This window comes from Hyla sarda, chromosome 1 (assembly GCF_029499605.1).
Source record: "Hyla sarda isolate aHylSar1 chromosome 1, aHylSar1.hap1, whole genome shotgun sequence".
In the NCBI taxonomy this organism is placed as follows: Eukaryota; Metazoa; Chordata; class Amphibia; order Anura; family Hylidae; genus Hyla; species Hyla sarda.
In genome coordinates this window covers 289,734,432-289,751,473 of record NC_079189.1, presented here as the reverse complement: position 1 = coordinate 289,751,473, position 17,042 = coordinate 289,734,432, and the positions used below count along the sequence as shown (strand labels likewise).

Sequence of the window (17,042 nt, the reverse complement as noted above, 5' to 3'; positions counted from 1 at the left end):
TTGCCCATAGCAACCAATCAGATCACCAGCCATTTTGCAGAGGCCTTTGGTAAAAATGAATGACAATCTGATTGGTTGCTATGGGGAACTCAGCAACTTTTCATCTGGACAGGTTTTGATAAATCTCCCTCATAATGCCTAAATATTCGGTCTAAAAATATGCTTGCGTGCACCTCTTAATAAGTCTGCTTAATTTAGCAGCAGAAAGACTTTACTCAGGGTTAAAATAAACTCAGTACCTCATCATGCACATATAATTTTTGTCTATCACCCATATTTATCAATAATAAAATAAAAATGTATAGCATATTAACGCTGCTCACTCACTGTCTTTCATCTTCTTAGAGGGAAGGGGGCGTGTCCCTCTCTGCCTGCACTGTGCAGCTTTATTCTTCACTCTGCTGACTCACTGTTCAGGAGCAAGCCTGGCAGAAGAATTCTCGTGGAAATTTTTAATGGTCAGAATTTCATATACCAGTGAGTGCAAGTGTACCTTTATGCTTCCAAGTAAGAGCTGTCTATGTATTTTTTCTTAAAGAAAGGACAGCCATTTAACAACCAGCAATACAGATTTATTATGGTATTTCCAGTCTTTGTATTGATGTAAAAATCTTTTTTTGGTAAATGCACTTCCATATTTCCACTGTCTGGTCCATAACAAACAGGTTAACCCTAAGCAGTAACCAGGAAAAAAAACATAGCAGCTTTCCATTTAAGACAACTAGCAGGAAGCATTTATTTCATGGGGTTACATCTCTTCAGAAGGAGACATCCTAGGATAAATCCATCACTTGCTTTTCTCGTCTTCCTGGGAGTTAATCAATGCTCCTTTGAATGCTACATAAAAAGAGAAGTACAAGTGTAAGGGAAAATCGTAGAAATAGGCAGATTACTTGGGTTGCAATACCTTCAATAGTGGCTGTAAGAAAAAGTTTAGAGCACAGGTAACTCCATCTAAATCACATATGAACTTAAAAGGGGTGAAAAAAAAAAAAACCATTTCAAATGTACTAGAAATTCTGATAACGTCCTGTTTAAGATCTATACACTTACTAATCCCCACGTGTCTTCTTTGTTTGGCCCTGTTGCCCTTGTTTACAACAGTCTTAGGGCATTCACTGACAGTCATGCATGCTCCGTTCAACTGCATATTGCTCGTTAGTCTCTGTATGTATGTATGTAAGCAAGAGGCATTGTGGGAAAGTGTGTGTTGTGTTACATGGCAACAGCAGGGTCACAGTTCGGAGGGATTACCAGGAAGATCCATGGGGAGAACAGTAAAGGAATGTTATACCCAAAAAGTTAGTAGTAAGTTAGTAGTTGTAGTAGTGATATTATATAAATAATTTTTTTTTTTTTTTTTAAATATAGCACTCCGTACCTAATTTTGACCATGTGCATCTAATTTTTATGTGTCTAGCACCTTTATTTTTTCATTACTTTTAATTTAGCTCACTAGTCTGAATTCCTCTCAAAGGGAGGGGGCATGGCCTCACTGTGCAGGTCTCCGCCCCCTCCCTCAGTATACTGTCTGCTCACATCTCCCCTAGCATTAGCAAAAACTACAATTCCCAGCTTGTCCTCACTGACGGTAGCGGGACACAAGCTGACAGTGGGAGGATTTTTCCTCCAGCTATGAGCCCTGCACTCACAGCTGTCAATCAAGGAAGTGTGTCCATGACATAGGTGATGACGCATGGACACAGCAGGACTAGTATGTGTCCAAGCAGGCAGGGGGGGGCAGTAGTTTGACTTTTTTTCAGTATGAAATACTGAAAAATTTTCTAATGAAAACAATTGCATAACATATTGGTTCTGCATGCTTTACAACATATCAAAAGTTTTGGTATCTGACAGTGCCCATTTAACTTTTAACTTTCCACCTACAAAGCCATTACGAGGGCTTGTTTTTTTGCAGGACCAATTGTAGTTTGTAATGACATTACTCATTTTTACCACAAAATCTTTAAAACATAAGAAATACGCTTAATAAAAAAAGGCTAGCACCTGCTATTTATCAAAATTATGTATGTTTAAAATTGACCTCTATAACACTTTTTCTCCAGGGATGGCGTGATCTATAGTTTTTACCGGTACCATTTTGTTTCCATGGGACTTTGATCGCTTTTTATAAAATTTTTTTAGGGTATACAAAGTGACCAAAAATATGCAATTCTGTATTTTTAACATATACGCCATTGACCGTGTGGTTTAACACTATTTTTATAGTTCATACATTTATGCACATGGCAATACCACGTTTATTTTGTCTACATTTAAAAAAATTTTAAAATGGGAAAAGGGGGTGGTTTAAACTTGATGCATGCTCAGCTCCGGGGGCTTCTTCTTAGGAGGGAGCAATATTCTTCCCTCTGCACTCATAAGGCTGTGTTCCACCACCTCTTCCTCACTTCCCCATCTTCAGTAGAGATCCCCAGGCGAGCACCACTTTCAACTGCATGCGCACATACAGCTTAAAGCTGCTCAACAGTCAGAGCAGGCCGTAACCTCTGCCCTAACATAGGCGCAGATGTCATCGCTCATTGGTGCCTGCAGAGAAGGAAGGACACTGCTCGGCTGTACTAGATACAGCTGATGGGACATGGTGAGTATTTGTTTTATTTTTATCCTGGCAAAAGGGGGAGGGGGGGGGGGGAGGGATACCCAATTATTTACCGTGCTAACTAGCTAGCTACCTGGCTATATTATTAGCTAGATGCCTAGCCAACAACCTATCTACTTGATTACCTGGCTACCCAACTATGTGGCTATCTAGCTTCTTACTAAGACAAGGGATTACTGCAGCACACCAGCATATTTTTACAATAAAGTGGGATTTATTCCAACATGTGTGGACACTGTCAAGGCTTCAGAATGTCTGGGTGAGCCAGCAGAAATATTGCCTGTAACTCTACACATGCTGGAATAAAAACACACTTTTTTTTGCAAAGATACGCTGGTGTGCTGCAGTAATCTCTTGTCTTGCTAAATTGTGGATCTATGACCAGGATTCCTACACCTGCTTGCACCCTTGCATGCCCCCAGGTTGTCTGGGGATTTGGATGTGTTCTCCTTTGAAAACGAGGTACCTACCTAGATAGCTTATACCCTACCTGCCTAGCTACTTTGCTACCTACCAACTTGTTTACTTTCCTATCTAACTACCATCCCACAGGTGAATTAACCCACTGGGGAGAGGGTGGGGTGACTACATACCTGTGTATAGGGAGGAACCTTATAAGGAAACTAACAGTACATGAAAGGAAAGCCAGCACTGAACACCATTCGGGAAACTCCAGGCTTTGTACAGTTTTTTTTTCCAGTAATAGCATGGTGCATCAGTCTGTCCTATGTGATACAGTGTATAGTGTTTTCTACTCAGTATAGTGGCATTTTCCAGTCTGTGTGGTAGTATAATTTGTTACATGTAGACTGTACTTTTGGTCTCCATATACAGTATTTGGACAGCAACTGTATTCAGGTAATATTCCTCCTTATATACTGGTATTGTTGGTCTCAGTATACATGATTTGCTCAGTAACAGTATGAGTGTGATATTTATGGTGACAATATTCTTCCTTGTATGCTGTATTAGTCATGAAAAATTCTTACCGACGAGATATATATTTTTATATTTCCTCATCGTCCCTTATGTCAGCACAGAAGGGTAATTTGGTCTCAAGACCACCCACTAGGACTGCCCATCTAGAAATGAACATAATTAGTTAATTCTAGGCCCAAAGACCCTATAAAATGACCCCGCAGACTCCTGCACACTGTTTTTTTTGGTCCTCCTTACAACTAAGGGACCTCAGTTCGTTCTTCCCATTATTTAAATTTGGTATACCAGTCTTGCCTGCAGCTAGTTTTTGTGAGTATTTTAGCAATGCGGGGTCCTGGCTCTCTCTGCCACCCAGTATTGCCGGTCTGGGGTCACAGTTTGCCCTTATGTTTTAAGGGCAGGTGGCAGGGCTCTAGCCAGTGCAGAGTCCTGGCTTAATTATGAGAAGTTACCAGTGCGGGGTCCTGGTCTCCAAAGATTGCCTACCTTCAGGCACCGGTACGGTTCCTGGTCAGTCTGTGGCAAGCTATGTATATTCCAGTGCAGGGTCCTGGTGTTCTGATGTGCCGTTGAAGTATCCTGGCCTGTCCTCGACAGTGATGCCTGACCCTCTGGGAGCCTGATCGGGGCAAGTGCTGTATACTCATGCTCCATGACATGTTCTGGGATTTTTTTTAATTGCCTGCTTGTGTCCCGTGCTTCTGCTAGGCTCCGGTCCTCTGCACGGGTTCTTTCCTTCATGTGCATGCCTCCAGCTGTTTGTCTGTTATCTCCGGGGCTTGGGTGCGTGCGTCTGACGTCACTCTGGTCCAGCGCTGCGGGGTGCCAGCAGGAGATTCTTTATTAGAACGGGAGCATGGTGTGTTCGTCCTCTTGCTGGGCAGCCGGGCTCTGTCTAATAAGGTAAAAACTCTCTTTTTTCGGACTCTAGGTAGTAAGCCCGTTACTCTGCAGCCTGACTTTCTTCATCCCGTGTTGCAGATGTCTGAATCTGGCAGGAAGAAAAAATACAAATCCAAGCATAAGTGCTGTGTTTTCTGCAATGAACCCTGGCCTCATGGTTTCCCCTTTGATGACTAACTACTGTTCCAAGAATGTTTAGCCTGAATATCCTATAGTTAATAAATCTAAAGTGTATTAGTTGTCTACAAACATCTGGGGAATGGATGGCCATCTAACATCTGTGATTCCTGTTCTTCCCCTGATAGAGGTGGTTTTGAAGATGAAGCTAGAGATTTTTTTCAGTTGGATGCGTAAATGTACGTCTGAGCCGGGTCCATCTGGCTCTAAAAAGCATCTTTATTAGAGAGAAAGAGCCTCCTCCTCTTCTACTGACTATGCCAGATTGTCACCTTCCTCTTGTTCCTCCAGCTAGTCTTCTGGCTCTGATCAGGTATTGATCCGAGGATTATTACCCATTTAAAACGGAAATGGCTGATTAGTTTATAAAAAAAAATATAAAAATAAAAATAAAAAAAAAGCATGGATGCATGACGTACAAGAAAAAGTCTCTTATTTTCCGAAGAAAAAGTCTAGGTTTCTTCCAGGGCATCATGTTCTACAGAGCATTATGGACAAAGTGGAAGAAACCAGACAAGCAGCTTGATGTGTGTTCCAGATTCAAATTGATGTACAAGCTTGATCGTGCAGTTTCTAAAGATTAGGAACAGCCGACTAAAGTGAATCCGGCAGTAGCTTAAGTTTCCAAAAAAAAAACCTTTTTACCAGCCGATTACTGTTTTATTGAAGGACTTCATGGATAAAAAGCGCAGATACATTGCTTAAGAGGCTGCATGGAAATATGTCTTCCTGAAACATAGCAGCACTTTCCAGAGCCATAAGACTATGGTCAAGTCAGCCATCACTTGACATTCAAGATGGAGTAAACCAGACATTGTCTGAAAGAGCATCTTTCCTCACTGAAGTCTGCAGCCGATTTTCTGTGATTTCTCCCTGGATGTTCTAAAAAATGGCTTCAAAATCTATGGCGGTGGCCAATTCGGTGCACAGAGCTGTCTGGCTTATGGTTGGGTGATTCATCCTCCAAAACACATTTTTGTGCTTTCCCCTTTGAGCCAGGAAGATTGATTGGCAAACAACTTGACAGTTCTGAAGGAGAATAAGAAATACAAGGTTCTAGTCATACCTCATTCCTTTCAGAAGCCCTTTACGTAAATGTACATCCTGGTTTGGCGGTACTTCGCGCACCAGGACGTACATTTACGTCCTGTGTATGACCGTGAGCATCGGCTATCAGCAGCCGGGAACCCGCCAGTAACGGCCGACATCCACAATCACGCAGATGTCAGCCATTAATCCCTCAGATGCCATGATCAGTACAGATCACGGCATCTGCGGCAATGCGCATGTTAAAATAGATGATCGGATCGCCGCGGCAGCGCTGAGGGCGATACGATCATCTGTAATGGCGGACAGAGGTCCCTTCACCTGCCTCGTGCTCTGGTCTGAGATAGAGCAGAAGATAGCCAATAGCACTGAACAGCATTAGCAAATAAATGCTATAGATATAGCACATAAGTGGGGAAAAAAAAAAAAAGTTGAAAATCCCCTCCCCCAATAAAAAAAAATTGTCCATTGTTCCCCATCTTACCCCCAAAGAGTAAATTAAAAAAAAATTTATAAACATTTGGTATCGCCGCATGCGTAAATGTCTGATCAAAATATAATGTTAATGATCCCGAACGGTGAACGGTGTAAATGTAAAAAAAAGTCCAAAAATGCTGCTGCTCACATTTTATTCCAAAAGGGAAAAAAAATTAAAAATAAAAGATCTAAAAGTTTTCATTATGCAAATCTGGTATCGATAAAAAGTACAGATGACGGCGCAAAATATGAGCCCTCATATTGCCCTTTATACGGAAAAGTGAAAAAGTTATAGATGGTCAAACTAGGGAAATTTTAGATGACTGATTTTGTACAAAAAGCTTTAGATTTTTTTTATTTTTTTAACGGTACAAAAATATAAAAGTATCTAGCCATGGGTATCATTTTAATCATATTGACCCACAGAATAAAGAACACGTCATTTTTACCATAAAGTGTACTGTTGAAAACGAAACCCTCCAAAATGTGCAAAGTTTGGGTTTTCATTAAAATTTCCTCCCTAAAAAGTTTTTTGGGTTTGCCATACATTTTATGGTAAAATGAGAGGTTTCATTACAAAGTACAATTGGTCACGCAAAAAACAAGCCCTTATATGGGTCTGTAGATGGAAATATAAAAGAGTTATAGATTTTAGAAGGCGAGGAGGAAAAAACTAAAAACGCAAAGATAAAATTGGCCTGGTCCTTAAAAGGGGTATTCCAGGCCCAAACTTTTTTTTTATATATCAACTGGCTCCGGAAAGTTAAACAGGTTTGTGAATTACTTCTATTAAAAAAATCTTAACTTCAGAAGCTAATAACTATTGGAAAGATTGAGTTGTTGTTTTCTGTCTAACTGCTCTCTGATGACTCACGTCCCGGGAGCTGTGCAGTTCCTCTGGGGATATTTTCCCTATCATGCACAGCTCCTGAGACGTGACATCATCATTGAGCAGTTAGACAGAAAACTTCAGAAGCTTATAACTATTGGAAGGATTAAGATTTTTTCATAGAAGTAATTTACAAATCTGTTTAACTTTCTGGAGCCAGTTGATATATAAAAAAAAGTTTTTGCCTGGAAAACCCCTTTAAGGTTAAAATAGGCTTGGTCCTTAAGGGGTTAAAAGGATGCGTAACCAGAAGGGAAAAGGAACTTTCCTTAAGTGTCTCTTCCAAGAAAAGCCTGACAGAAGATTCCAGTCCAGATATCAGGATAAGGGAAAAAAGAAGCCTCGAGGTACAACCGCCCAAAAGCCAGAATTTTTACGCTAGAAGTTCTGTTCCGGTAGGTGCAAGACTACTAGAATTTGCAGGCGAATGGGAGAAGATTAACTCCAACTTTTGGGTATTAGCATTATCCGCACGGGATATGCCTTGGAATTCCATCACCTACCCAGGAACAGGTTTTTTTGTCAATCAAGATCAGTGGGTTCTCTCCTTGCTCAAAGAATTAATTGCAAAGGAAGCGCTCGAGCCTGTGCCATCAGGAGAAGAATTTGTGGGAGTATATTCCACATCTTTCCTGTACCAAAGCTGGATCAAAAATGGCGTCTGATCATTGATCTGCCGTTCTTAAAAACTTGCTAAAGACAAGCTTTAGAATGGACAGCATCAGGTCCGTCTACAGTGTCGTTCAACTTGGAGAAGACATAGCATCACCTGACCTGAAAGATGTCTAGCTACACATTCCCATCAAAAAAGAAGACAGGAAGTATCAGAGTGGCAGTAGCCGCAGAAGATCACATTTTTCATTTCCAGTTTTGTGCTCTACCATTTGGCCTGTCTCCCGCTCCCAGAATTTTCACGAAGGTGGTTATTGTACTGGTCGCTGCACTAAGTCTCCAAGGCATAAGAGTCATTCTACTTTGATGACTGGTTAATCAGCACCACATAAGTCCTAAGAAGTCATCTTCTATCCTGCATCCAGCTGTTGCAGAATGTGGGGATTATCATAAACCACCAAAAGTCAGAACTATCTCCAACTCCTCAGATTCAGTTTCTTGGGCTAATAATAGATCTCCAAGTAATGAAGATCTTTTTACCGACTGAAAATTATTCAGATAAAGAATGCCATCTGGAATCATACCATTCTCCGAGGATAACCAACAGGAGAGCAATGAGCATTCTTGGCCTCCTGACAGCCACAATAGAAGCCGTTCCTTGGGCAAAAGCCCATTTCAGAAGTCTACAACAGGAAATTCTCCAGTCTAGGTCTCAGTTTCGTCACCTGGACTCACATAAACATCTCAAAGTCTAGAGCAATCTTTTATGGTGGACCATCAAGTCAAACCTAGAGGTAGGAAGCAGATTAATTTACAACAATCAAGTGGTAATCACAATGGATGCCTCGGGTGCTCATTCTGGACAGACAGGGATCCAAGGTGTCTGGGCTCCCAGTGTGGCGAAGAAATCTTCAAACTTCAGAGAACTGAAGGAGATCCACCTCGCCCTATGAATCCTCTGTTTTAGTGAAATCTGTATTATTGCAGACGGATAATGCCACCGGAGCCTTTTATGTCAACAAACGAAGTGTCTGGCACAGAGTTCCACCTTAAGTCCTGTGTGCAGAGATTATGAAGTGGGCAGAGACGGTGGTGTTAGATCTGCGAGCAATTCACATCAGAGGGGATGCCAAACAAGCAGACCTGTTGAGTTTTGACTTGTTGAGATTTTTCAATCAGGAGAATGGTCTCCGAATGTAAAAGACTTCAAAATACTTTGAGAAATGGGGAGTACCAGAATTGGATCTAATGGCCACCAGGGAGAATCACAAATTAGCAAGAATTGGGTCTCTCAGGAAACATGCTCATCCGGATATTCTAGACGCGTTCTCATTACCCTGGAATAAGATTTGTGTACCTCTATTTTCCTCTCCCTATGCTACCCGGGGTGCTGAGCAAGATTATGGCGGAATCTCCATCAGTGATCCTAGCGACTCCTTTTTGGCCCCAGAGGGCTTTGTTTCCGATTGTATTGCATCTGTCAGAAGGCAACTTTTTGAAATTTCCAGCAGCACCGGATCTACTCCTGCAGAAGGGGTTCCTTCATCCTCAGCCAGAATGTCTGCATTTGACGGCGTGCATTTGACGGGTGGTCTGGAGACCAAATTACCCTTCTGTGCTGCTTTTGGGACTTGAGGGTAGAATTACAGTAAGTAAAATACATATATTAAAAAAATTTTTTTTATTGGGGATTGGTTGGAATAAGGAGGGGCATAAGGAGGGGCAAGGAAGAGGTGAAGCCAGGGGTGGAGTCCTTGCTTTATTTGGTCTGGGGGCCCCTGAGTGTTATCAGTCTACCTAATGATTTAGTTCTATTCATTTCTACTAATCATGACAGCGGAATGACAACACAGAGCTTTACATAAAGGTGTTCCAGAATTGTTATATTCAAGTATACTGCAAGTCAGGAGAGGCCATCGGTCATATTTGGAAACAGAGGAGATTAGTAATCCACATGCTGGCCATAGACAAAGGCAACTAGATGATCATATCACCCAGAGTATCCATTTGTCTATTGCCAACACTAACTACCTTACAAAGCAGCTTATGCACAATGCCCATGTCTTATTAAAATATTTCCAATTGAAGTAAAACATTCTTTATTCGAACAGATCAATATCTCTAGTATGATACAGACACGATTGCATATGCAGTGCAGGCACTGCAGATGTTTTGGACTACATCTCCCATGATGCTTTGTCAGCATTTTGGCTGTAAGAGCAGTATGGGAGATGTAGTTCAAAACATCTGCAGTGCCGAAGGTTGCCTATGCCTGTGATAGAGTCTTTGTTTTGAAGGAAGTCTAGAGAGGACTTGGCAGCTGCATTCAAAAGAAAGTGTGACCTTATTATACATGGCTGTTGTAAATCCTCCAAAGCAACAGCCACTCTTTGTTAGCAGCATTCCACTCTGGCTAATGGGACAACTTCTTACAGCATACACCATAATCACGTATTATACTGTGAGATTAATAACCTTTAAATACGTAAAACACTACAACTGAGCAATAGTTAAGGAATGAGGGTGCAGCCAAACATTGCTGTCTCCATATCAAGGTAATGCTGCTAGATCAATAGGCCATGACTCTTGGAGTTGCAATAACTGATACATCTGCCAAGGGAAGACTGACAACCTTCATAAACAAAAGGACAAAGGTTAGTATTTTAGTCTGTTGAATGACATCGGGTGCAAAATAGAAGGAAAAGCTTACTGACCAGTGAGAAGAAACCCCATGGTGTGTGAACAAAACTAGGAACTTCTATATACTACACAAGAGAGCTCAGCTTGGAAATGGAAAGTGACTTTTTTTTTTTCAAACTGTAGATACAGCCCTTAACGGGTAGGAACACACTGCAGATTTTCTGCCGCAAAAAATGGATCCAACTAGAAGGGGGTGGTATAACAACTTCCTTGATTTTTCTACTTCCAGTTGGATCCACTTCTGCCTTTTGCACATTTTCTGCTGCAGAAAATCAGCAGCGCATCTTCAACATGTGTTCCTACCCTTAAGCTGCATGGCATATCAAGTAGCCTAAAACTGTGTGACCTCCTGCTCATGGTAGAAAAACAGGTTTCTGGAATTAGAGTGGAGTAAATACTGGAGTGAAAAAGAGTCTCCCTAATAAATATCCTCAGATGAACCATCAATAACGGGTAGCGTATGCCAGCACCCCTGCGAATCAACTTTTCTCCAGATCCATGGTGCCCACATGCACAATAAAAAGACGAAAGCAGACTGCTCTGTTCATTGTAAAGGGACTGTTCTGGGTTACGGGACTGTTCTAGCTTAGCTCCTATTTAAGTCAATAAGAGTGGGTGCCATGGCTTTTGCAAACAGCGGATCAGCAGGGGTGTGGGGGGAGTCCAATCCGATAATGAAGGACTACCCTGAAGATAGGGCATCAATTCCAGAAATTCCAGAAACCCCTTTAACTGTAGTGCTGTATTCAAACAGCCTTAAATTTTGTGCCTTTGGATTTTGACCTTTGGATTTTGACTGCCAGCTTTTATCTGAGGTTTCAGCTAAATACTAGATTTGCTGTACAGAGAGGTGAATTTTTCATGAATGATCAATGGAAATGTTGGATCATACCCTATTATATCTAATATGTAAAACCAAACTGAGCTCTCTTCCTGTTTGTTTTTTTTTAGGTACATACAGAGGTGCTGGGAAGGGCCTGCTGGCCTCCCACTGGAGCCAGAAGAGATCTGCTGCTGGTTAGAGTCTGTAGTACTGTGGCATTACAGAAAAAGGAAGAGATGCATGTAAGACCACAGAAGACATGGAACACAGAATCTTTAACCACATTTGTGAGAAAACATACCTTGTCTTGTGACATTTTCTGCTGTGTTCAGAGCCTGACCACCAAGATCACTTACTACACTATCTACAGTTTGGTGATGCTTTAAGAAGAATGGTCTGACAAAGCGGCTGTATATGGTCTGTGAGCCATTCCATGGAAAAGGAGCCATACACCAAAGCAGGAAAGCACACTGAAAAAAAACAAAAAAAAATTTGGTAATCACTGTCACGTAGAAGAAATTTTTGATCGGTCAAGGTCACAGTACTGAGTCCCACACTTATCAGGAGAATGGGCTAGGAGACATTTGCAGCCTTGCTGTTCACTCGCTGGCTCGTAGTGACCTTTGTCTCCCTGCTCCATAAACTTATAAGGGAGCAGTGAGACAGATTGCTACAAGCCAGGGAGTGAACAGCAATACCGCTCAGTTCTCCTGATCGGTGGTGGTCTCAACATTGAGACCCTGACTGATCAAAACATTCGATATGCAATTGTGAAAGTGACACTTAAACAATGGAAAAATCTCACTGAAACTTTTTAATGTTTTAGAGTGTCAGATTAATATAGTCCCCTATGTTATTAAATAAATGGAATCTACAGTAATGGGCTTCTGTTTTGAGCCATTTATAAATAAACCAGTACCACAACCTGCTGCAGATGTGAACAGAGCCGTAGGCTGTAGGCTTCAGGTTTTTAATTGCAATTATGTAATTCAAAGCCAGAAACCGATCATAAATGGAGGACACTTATAAAGACTAAGACATCACCTTATTTAAAATTTATTTCTAAAAATAGATTCCTTGTTTCCTATTAAGGATCTATTCCCACTTACAGAATCCTGAGAATATTTGATGTGCAGGATTTGAAGTTGCAGATTTCAATGCAGACTAAACTGAACACAGCTTCAAATCCTGCAAATCCTGCAAATCAAATGTGCAGAATTCTATATGTGAATACACCCTTACGGCTCATTCACATGAGCAGATTTGCTAGCAAACAAGCAGTGTGTTTCTCACTGCGAGTTGTGGCAGATTTTCAGCAGAAGAATGTTTGCTGAAAAATTTCTGCCACAGACAGCCTGCCCCATTCAAACTCACAGTGACAAACACGCTGCAAGTTTGCTACCAATTCTGCATGTGTGAACGAGCCCTAAGGTACCTTCACAAGTGCATATTTTGCTGCCATGGTCCCCAATAGTTCCATACACATATATATATATGCTCAGCTCTAGTATCAATGTGGAGGGGGAGAAAACCTGTCATCAAGGAGTCTGGTAGCTGCTATCTCCCCAGGGACAAAAGGGCCAGACAGCTTCTCTCTCGACATATGCCATAAGGAAAGTTCTGGAAGCAGCCATACACATCAAATGGTTAGCTGGTCTTGCAGAAATCAGCCAGATTAGCCAACATTTAGCTAATCCCCAACCAATATATTATGGAGTTATCTTCTCACCTTTCCCAGATAGTAAAAAGGAAACCAGAAGAGAAAGATATCTGAAAAGAACTCCACGACACTGAACACTCCATAGACTACCCAGTATGTCAGCCATATTGTGTCATCCTTTTTATCTTCACTTTCAATGGCTTTGATCCTGGAAAATGTGAAAACATATAGATGCTTATCAATTCTCTCATTAAAGTGGACCTGACAGCAGGAAAATAGGGGTTTAAATAAGCCAATGGCAAGATTAGGCTGGTCATCATGATCCTAGGCATATTTTTTTATTATCATCATCTCCATAGCCCTTTCCAGTGCTGAGATATAAGCCTTTTTTATTACTACACAAATGTGGCTTAAAGCGCAACAGTCATGAAATTTTGGTGAAATAACCTGCACACAGCCTTTGTACTGCCTGCAGGTGGTGGGTATAGCAATATTTTTACCTCATATTTGCAGGCTTTCATGACTGCAAAAAATGCTTTTATTCAAAACCACTGACAGTCGGAATAGGCGTGGCGCGAGGTACGCGATGCCCTGTCGCTACCATGCCCACCCCCACGCCTACCCCGTATGTCAGTGCTGGGACCGCTGTGTGATTGACACAGGTCCCAGTGCATGCACCCTTCAGCTAATATAACCTGTGTACTGCTGTGTGTCATCCAGCAAGCGCTCGCTCCCGCCGCCGCCTTCCTCCTCAGTGCGCCAGCGCAATCAGGTTAGTTCTCGATACTAGGTGCAGAGAAGAAGCGCACTCTCTGCACCTAGCACTGCGCAGGCGCACTGAGGAGGAAGACGGCAGCGGGAGCAAGCGCTCGTTGGGGGAGCGATCGCTTGCTGGATGACACAGCAGCACGCAGGTTAGATTAGCTGAAGGGCGCATGCGCTGGGACCTGTGTGTCAATCACACAGCGGTCCTAGCGTTGACATACGGGGTGGGCGTGGCGGGGTATCGCGTACCTCGCGCCACGCCTATTTGACCATCAGTGGCTTTGAATAAAAGCATTTTTTGCAGTCATAAAAGCCTGCAAATTTCCAGTAAAAATATTGCTATACCCACCCCCTGCACACAGTACAAAGGCTGTGTGCAGGTTATTGCACCAAAATTTCATGACAGTTGCACTTTAAGTGCCCAGTGGGCATTCCCCGCCAGCCCCAGGCCGCATCTCATTCATTTGAATAAGCCAGATAGTGACTCCGGTCGGCTCATATCCATTTTTGCAACCTACCTAAAACAGTGGTATACTACAGTTATCCGGTTTGCGTCCGGACCTATAACTGTAGTATACCATGGTTTTAGGCCGGTTACAAAAATGGATATGGGGCAAAAATGAGCCGACCATAGTCACTATCTGTCTCTGGTCGGCTTACTCAAATGAATGAAATGCGGGCCAGGTCTGGCTGGGGTACGGAAGCGCCCGATTTTTCACTTCCCCAGATGGATCCGGTGACCCTATGAACAAAATGTGGTGTGAACGCAACCTAATCCAGGAATGACACTGTTTTGGCCAAAAATACTTCACAAATCCTGACCAGACTGGTTTAGCACACACTGTAAAGCCAGCATTTGGCTAAAAGCTAGGGCTGGGCGGTATGACTAAATATGTGTATCACAGTATTATTTTTTTTTTTAACTTACAGCGGTTCCACGGTATATAACGGTATTTTCACCCCCCCCCCCCCCCCAATCATGTGACCCGCGCGCGGTGTTCGGCGACCCCCCCCAAATCATGTGACCCGCCAGCACTGTTCTGCTCCCCCCAATTAGTGATCAGCCGGGCGGGGTACTATTCACAGATGTCACCTTCAAGCACTGCCCTCCTCCTCTTTGTTGGGGGCCCGCTGGCGATGGAACTCACTGTTACGCCAGTGGTCTCCAACCTGCGGACCTCCACTTGTTGCAAAACTACAACTCCCAGCATGCCCGGACAGCCGTTGGCTGGGAGTTGTAGTTTTGCAACAGCTGGAGGTCTGCAGGTTAGAGCCCACTGCTGTACGCTGTATCCCTATGCCCAGGCTGCAAAAGATACAGAAAATAAACTTCATAGGGCTGTTGCAAAACTACAACTCCCAGCATGCCCGGACAGCCGTTGGCTGGGAGTTGTAGTTTTGCAACAAGTGGAGGTCCGCAGGTTGGAGACCACTGGCGCACAGTGAGTTCCATCGCCGGCGGCCCCCAACAAAGAGGAGGAGGGAAGTGCTTGAAGGTGACATCTGTGAGTAGTACCCCGCTGGGCTGATCATTAATTTGGGGGGGGGGGGATGGGATACCAGTATCGTGGTATGGGGGAAAATTCATATTGTGCAGCCCAAAAAATTTGGTATTCGGTATGAACCGGTATACCTCCCAGCCCTACTAAAAGCCATCTGCTATCTAATGTGTTTGGCCCAACCAAAGACATGGCAGCTGTATAAGAGTGACCATTCCCCCTGATCCAGGCAATCCTAATACTTACGACCTGTAAGCAGGATACACAAAGCCAATTAAGTTGCAGACCAAAGAAGCCCCATAGCCAAAGACCAGGTACAAGCCCAGAGAGCAGATGGAGCCTAGGAGACAGAAGCAGGCAGGGTTAGTGGCACATCATGCTTGTTGTTATACATTAGACCTGGTGCTTGGAGGAAGCTTGTGTTTTCTAAGCATTAGAGGGTTAATTACCTTGTAATCCTCCTGTACCAGGCAGTGTAAGCAGCACAGGTTCTCATGATTAGGGTCACCAGGAAAGTCACCAGGCGAGCCGCCAACCCTCCCCCATGTGCAATCCTTATCACTGATAATCACTGTCTGATGACACTGTCCCGGAATATGTAACTCCATGCACACTGGTTGCATCCAGAGATGTTTAGAACACACACACACATATATCCACACACATATACATATACATATACATATATATATATATATATATATATATATATATATATATATATATATATATATATATATATATATAGCTATATCTCCTGTGGAGAAAAAAAAGTTCAATATATATAATTTTTTTTTCCCACATACACACACACACACACAAGGGTAAGGGTCAAGTCCTGGGGGGGAAAAAAAAGTCCTGCTGATGGGAACGGTGTTCCTGCTGTGGAAAAAAGTGCAGGAACTCAGTTCCCATGCATTCCTGCAGGACTTGAGCCATGTCCAAAAAAAACAAAAAAATGTTACCTATCTATCTGTGGAGATAGATACAAACACTAACATATCCCATAACTATGCAGGCCAAATGATCCCCTAGGCTGGACTAGGTGTACTCCCAGTAATGGTCTCCCGCGTTTTGCTTACCGGTAGCCAAATAATCCTTCTTGACGCCGGTTCTCTCCTCCACCTTCCCCAGCAGTCTGGACACTATGTTATCCCCATTCAGGTAGTTGGTGAAGCGCTCCCGGAGAGACGGCATGGCGACTCCACCTTGCAGAGTCCGGTTCACAAATCGCCTCAACTGATGCCTGGCCTCGAGCTACGGCCGTCACGGGACACGTAGTCAGCCTATCGGTGAGGAGGGCGTGCCCGCGGCGTACAGGTGCAGGTGTCTGCTGGACATGTGACCTCTATACAGTAGACGCTGCAGTGTATTACTATTGGTTGTAGGGGAAAAGTGCTGCAAGTGCTCCCTCTAGTCCAGTGTTTCCCAACAAGTGTGCCTCCAGCTGTCGCAAAACTACAACTCCCAGCATGCCCGGACAGCCTTTGGCTGTCCGGGCATGCTGGGAGTTGTAGTTTTGCAACAACAGCTTGAGGGATATAGGTTGGGAAACTCTGCTCTAGTGACATCTGCATATATTTATACTGCTAGGGCAACATCAGGGTTATTACAGTCCCCAAGGGCCTAATGGGCCACTATCCTAAGAACATAATAAGGACGTACGCATTTTATTGTCCAACATTTTATTCAGTTTACACTGTAATTCACTAACTGGAGCTGATCTGGTGGGTTACCTCATCATAGGGCACTGTCATGTATGATCTGATGGGTTACCTCATTATAGGGCACTGTCATGTATGATCTGGTGGGCTACCACATCATAGGGCACTGTCATGTATGATCTGGTGGGTTACCTCATCATAGGGCAATGTCATGTATGATCTGGTGGGTTACCTCATCATAGGGCAATGTCATGTATGATCTGG

The 17,042-nt window shown here is 43.0% G+C and overlaps 1 protein-coding gene across 2 annotated transcripts; it reads right to left on the bottom strand.

Moving 5' to 3' along the window:
* Positions 1–550: 550 nt before the first annotated feature.
* On the bottom strand, positions 551–16,422 carry REEP6 (receptor accessory protein 6). 2 transcript variants are annotated; one of them, XM_056516723.1, is made up of 6 exons: positions 16,197–16,410; positions 15,361–15,454; positions 12,920–13,058; positions 11,492–11,660; positions 11,327–11,400; positions 551–837 (listed from the first exon to the last, which is right to left on the bottom strand). In XM_056516723.1, the coding sequence occupies exons 1-6, from the start codon at positions 16,309–16,311 to the stop codon at positions 820–822; spliced, it is 609 nt and encodes a 202-aa protein (XP_056372698.1). In that variant the 5' UTR covers positions 16,312–16,410; the 3' UTR covers positions 551–819. The 2 variants fall into 2 exon arrangements, with proteins under 2 accessions (XP_056372698.1, XP_056372707.1); XM_056516732.1 differs by lacking the exon at positions 11,327–11,400 and having other exon boundaries at positions 16,197–16,422.
* Positions 16,423–17,042: the final 620 nt, after the last annotated feature.